The 6,000-nt window shown below is 39.0% G+C and overlaps 1 protein-coding gene across 1 annotated transcript in view; it reads left to right on the plus strand.

The window, feature by feature from the left end:
• Positions 1-5,898, plus strand: part of LOC122803882 (extracellular calcium-sensing receptor-like) — a 119,902-nt gene extending 114,004 nt beyond the window's left edge. The window contains exon 6 of the mRNA XM_044073563.1: positions 4,988-5,898. Within this exon, the coding sequence (XP_043929498.1) occupies positions 4,988-5,898 (911 nt within the window). The remainder of the gene's footprint in view (positions 1-4,987) is intronic.
• The last annotated feature ends 102 nt before the right edge of the window (positions 5,899-6,000 follow it).

Below are 6,000 nucleotides of genomic sequence, written 5' to 3' on the forward strand. Positions count from 1 at the left end.
ATTAATGGCCTGAGTAACTATTATAGTTAATCTGAAGGAGATTGCACTCCCTTAAAAAAAACTGGAGTCAAGTCAGTTTAATGACTATTAAGTATGATCTTAAATCATTAGAATTTTTTTTATGGTTTCAATTGCACATTTGCAGATTTTTTAGGATTTTAGGATGGCGCAGTGGTGCAGCAGTAGCGTTGTCGCCTCACAGCAAGAGGTTCACCGGTTCCATTCTTGACTAGAGTTCCTTCTGTGTGGAGTCTGCATGTCCTCCTTGCATTTGTGTGGGTTTCCTTCAGGTGCTCCAGTTTCCTCCCACATTAGAAAGACATGTATCAGGAATGTTTTGCCTCAGGCCTCTGCTGAAAATTGGCTTCGTTCCAAGTTGGACTTTCCCTGTTAACAAATGTTAAATAAATAAAAAATACAGACACCTAGTATCTAAATTCTATAAAATAGTTACACCATCTTTATAATCATTGCTCAACTAAATCAAAAAATAACAATGCAAAGAAACAGAAATCAGAGTAATCAGAATGACTGTATTTTGCTACATAAAATTTGCTTGAGAACAGAACTAGATAATAGGCTTGTTTAGTCTGTCCTTTAAGTTCATTCCATATTCTGTCTCCCTTCCATCCCAATCTCCCCTTCACCCTATATCTATATATTCAATGTCATCTTTAATGTCTGGTAGTCCATTCCACGGGTCCACAGCAGTCTACATGAAGATGTACCTTCACAAATGCAGGAAGCAGTTGGTCATTATAATCTGCTTCTTGTGCCCCATCTCCTCTCTCAGTCCTTCTTGTTCAAGACAACCTCCTCATATCTCCCGGATATAGTCTTGTGCATCCATATCATGTCCTTCTTTTCCCATATGATCTCTACAGAGAAGAGATCTAGCTCCTGTAGTCTCTGGTGGTATCCGTTCCCTGATGTTCATGGATCCTTCTGGTAGCTTTCTTCTAGACTCCTTCCAGTTACAAAATGCTCCTCTACTTGTATAGCATCCAGAGCTGCACTCAGTATATATGGTGACATAGTCTAACCAGGACCTATTGCCTCTTTGCTCCTGGAGTAAATACACCTGATGATATACCCCAGATTCCACTGGCTACTGTCACAGCCTTCTCCTGGTACTTCTGGTCATCTTGTCCACATATGAGCAGCACTGCAAATTTCCTTCCTGCTCCGTTTCCATCAGTTCCATTAGACAAGTCTCCCCCCACCCTGCTGAATGATACTTTGGTCCAGCTGCAGTACTCTGCACTTATTTACAGTGAGCCTCATCTGCTACCTTTTAGCACAATTTGTCAATATTAAAAGTCCTTGTTAGACTCTTGACCCCCCATTCTCCGTTGCTGCACTGGCCTTTTTGCCATTGGTAAGATCCTGTTCTCTATTACCGCAACTATACCTAAAATTAACACAGTGAAGAGTATTGAACTCACATCATCTTGTTAATCACTTTATTCCTGATACTGTTCCTCTTATCACAATCTTTTGTGTCCTACCATTCAGCCATGTTGGAATCCAGTTTCCTCAGTTTTGATTCTGCCCTTAGCCCATTTTTTAGTAACCACCTGCATAAGACTGAATCAAAGGTCTTTAGCTAACTCCCAATATACCATGCCTTCTGATACTCCCCTGTCAAGTTCTCAAGTAACTTAGCCAGGAAACTGCATCAGAGCTGACTAACAGCTTCTTCTCATCATGAACTTGTGTTGCTTATTCTCTAGGAGGGCAACCATCTCAGGATTTCCTCCAGGATTTTCACTGCCAATTTTGTTAGACTATGTAACAAAAGGAGCTACTGCCCAGCCACCTTGAATTTTGTAAATAATTATGTGTCATTTGTAAATAGCAACATGCTTCATATGCCTGTGTATATGTATTAGAACTGTATGTCATATTGTATAGATGTGTGCTGAAGAGATATTTTATACACTATTGTAACTGTTTTGATGTATGTATTTTAATAGGGGAGACTGAAACTTCAGAGGAATGGTTGAGATTGAGTTACTTTATGGCTAGGCCATAAACAAAAGAGATGTTATCTTTTAGTTTCAGTGCAGTAGCAGACATAATGTTTAGAACTAGAAGTCTGTTGTATTGCCTTTAAGTGTGGAGGAATGTAAATTCCTTTACAACTTCCACCATTTGCCAAAAGATCTAAATTCTGTGTGTTTTTGCAGATAGATGCCAAATGCTACAGCAGCAGCAATGGTTTTGCCTGGGATAGTCAAACGACAAGAGGTGATGTCATTCTGCAAGTATCCCAGCAGTAATATTTGGGATATTAATTTAAGAACTCTCTGAGAGAGACAGGGCATTTTGTATTTTGTCTTTGACCTGACAACATCAGCTGGAAAACCCACTCACCACATCTGTCTTACCTTGCTATGAGTAAGTAAGTCTAGGGTACAGTAATTTCTCTTAGATACAGTTAGGAATATAGTGAAGTATAGCTTAGATGTTTCTTTATTAATTTGAGATTGTCCTTCAATGTTGTTTTAAATATTTCCAGTTATTTTGAACTCTAAGTAACTGTCATTGTTTACTGAGTATTTTCTTGTTCTTTTATTATTTATTATTAAATATATTTAAACCTTTCAATTGTGGCTGGTCTGTCTAGAGATATTTAAGCTCTCAGAGTGCTTGCACATCTACTTGGTGACACTTTGGGCCACTCCTAATAGCCTTGCTCTTGGTCAAACTACCATTTGGATTAATAGTAACATTACGCAGTAAGATTGGACACCCTTTGCTAAGGGCCTTAAAGTAGCTGATAAGTAGTGGCTGGTGGCAGTGAACACTACTTTATAGTATGGCAGAAGGGGGCATAGCCAGTAAACCTGTGCCGGCCTTTCCCAAATGTGTATGTGTATGTATAAATCAAACCTCAAAATGTTTGTATCCACTACTTGGGCAAGGACATGAACCACTGGTTGGACAGAGAGGGTGCAGGAGCTCTTGGCTTGGCCACTCAGCTAAGATCTCAACCCTATAGCTGTGCCAGTGGGGAGCCTTATTGGGGATCTGGAGAAAGAGGTAGAAACCAGCCACAGACTGACTGTAGTCTCTGTGTGTTCTTAAGGGAAATTGCACTTTACTGTGTGTGTACTTGTCATCCACCCAGTGTGTACAACCCCACTGTTGCCAGTGGTGAGGATTGAGGCTCCTTGATTACTGAGCCAGTGATGGAGCATCACAGGCTAAACAGCATGTGGCATTATGTATTTTTCTTGTCTCTCCCCCCCACTTCCATACAAGGATATAATTGTTGGCGTTAGGTCATATGTTGTTGACAGAAATTTCACTGACAAGGACAGGTGGTCAAAATTGCTCTGTACATTGTGGCACAATCCAGGGTTCACACCGACTTTCTTTGAATATACTAACTCGGGAACTACAATCCTTTGGAGTAAAGGAATGAGTTTAATGAGTTATCCTGTTAGACAAAATAACTGTCAGTCTAATGATCTGCTCTTCCATATCTGCCGTGTTTTGCTCTTCAGGCCCTTGTAATGATCTACTGTAAATCTACATCAGGGTTTCTGGCAGCATGCTTGCATGGTCCCCAAGAATTCTGGGAGGTAGTCCATCTAGTTCTTTTACTTTATCCTCATTTATAGAGGTCATATTCTTCTCAGCCTCCTCCTTCACTATCCTGTTCTCCATCCAATGTACCTGAGCTCTGCCTTATCTCTCTCCAAGCATGGTACCTTCCCCTTATTCTCCTCAATAAAGTCTGAAATAAAGTATCTATTAACCTCATTTCTTTTTTCCCAGTCTTCTTTACTCTCTCGTACCTTTGCTCAGCATTACCAAGTCTGTCCTTTTTTTCATTCTAGTCCCTTCTGCCAACTCTCCTTCAGCTTCTGCTGATTTCACTCCTTTGATGTTTTTCTACTTCTTTCTTTACACGCCTCTATCGTCCCTTCCATCTATTGTATTATCTTTTTTTTTGTCTCAATGCTTCATCTTTCTGTGTAGCAAACTTAGTTTTTCCTCTTCTTTCTTACTTTTGCCTTGCTTCAGGCAACTTTTCACATCCCTGAGTATTACATCCCTCACTCATTTCTACAACTTGTTTACTCTATCACTTAGTCTCCAGACATCCAACTCATCTTTGACCTTCTCTCCATGCTTGTTTTAATCCACTCCAATAAAATCTATACCCTATGATCTTACTCCTCCGATTCCTACTTTCTCCTACACATTTTAAACCATACAGTGGTATGATCATTGCCGGTCAACAGTGGTATCTGTACATTTCATTGAAGTATGTCCCATCAGAGGAACATTATATCAAATTTACAAACAGCCCCTGAGGTTGTGCAGTCCTGAAGGAGATACAGATGGTGAAGAACCCTGCTAATGGGGATGTTAGACCTTGCACCCTCTTCACACACACAACAGATTTTTTTTTTATTTGTGAAATTTAACTGAATGGTTTTGTTGAAACATACTTCATGAAATGTACCATATTTGCAAATTTACCTGCTTATTCCTAACCCCTTTCACCTTAGAATCACATCTAGAAATGTGTCCTTTCTGATAGTTTCACACCATCTGGTTGAACCTCTCATGGTCCAAGATCTCATTCAACAACTGCTGCCCCTCTGCCCTGAAGCTTTGGATTTCCCAGGTTGCTCCTGAGAGCTTCAGATCTACTGTAACTATAACATTCTTCCTCTTATCCCACTGGAAATATAGAAATAAAAGGTGAAAATAGGAGCACTCCTTGATATACACAGTTTAGAAAGATAGTAACTGCTAGTTGTTTACATGTCAAATGTTCTTAACAGAACCAGACGTATAGTAATATCAGAGGGTGATAATGGTACTTTGAAATTGTACATTCCAAAGACAGAGGTGAAACATTCATAAGTATCAAAGAAATTCTTTTCAATTCTGTAAAATTAAAACACCGGTAACTATGATTGTTTTTATTTTTATACTGAGTGATACTTCTTTTTCATTTCTTTAGATTCTCCAGAGTGCTACATGTGCCCTGACATGTACTGGTCCGATGGGAAACATGAGAAATGCATTCCCCAAACTATCGAGTTCCTGTCTTTTGAAGAAATACTTGGTGCTGTATTGTGTACTATCTCTCTATTTATTTGGCTGCTCTCTGCTTTTGTACTCTGTGTTTTTATTAAATATCGTGATACCCCTATTGTGAAAGCAAACAATCGTGAACTCAGCTACCTTATCCTTGTATCTCTCATGCTTTGTTCACTTTGTTCATTGATATTTATTGGGCATCCAGTGAAAACAACATGTGTGTTAAGACAAACAGCTTTTGGTTTAATTTTTTCTTTCAGTGTTTCTTGCATCCTGTCTAAAACCATAACTGTTGTCATTGCCTTCAGTGCAACTAAACCTAACAGCAGGTTACGTAACTTGGTTGGGTTAAGAATCTCTAATTCTGTAGTAATTTTTGGTTCCCTCATTCAGCTGCTTATATGCACAGCATGGCTTTTGATCTCACCTCCTTTCCCAAAACAAAATTCCAAAGCTGAAGGTGGAAAGATAATTGTAGAATGTGATGAAGGGTCATCCACTGCATTCTGGTGCATGCTCGGGTACATGGGGGTACTGTCAACAGTAAGCTTTATAGTAGCTTTCTTAGCAAGATCATTACCAGACAGTTTCAATGAAGCCAAGTTCATTGCCTTCAGCATGTTGGTGTTTGTCAGTGTGTGGTTCTCCTTCATCCCAGCATATCTGAGTACTAAAGGGAAGTACATGGTGGCTGTGGAAATATTTGCTATCCTGTCCTCCACTGCTGGAATGTTAAGCTGTATATTTCTGCCAAAATGTTATGTTATATTAGTAAGACCTGAATTAAATACCAGAGAACAATTAATGGGAAAAAAGAATAATAAAAATTAACTACAAAATTGTATAGGATATCAGCAATCTGTGTACTTGTGATTTTCAATTTTTCTGTCGTCCTTTAAATATATAAAATTGTTTTTACTGTCGAAAATTATA

The sequence above is a fragment of the Protopterus annectens genome, chromosome 6.part0 (assembly GCF_019279795.1).
Source record: "Protopterus annectens isolate FY-2018-M chromosome 6.part0, PAN1.0, whole genome shotgun sequence".
Lineage (NCBI taxonomy): Eukaryota > Metazoa > Chordata > Ceratodontiformes > Protopteridae > Protopterus > Protopterus annectens.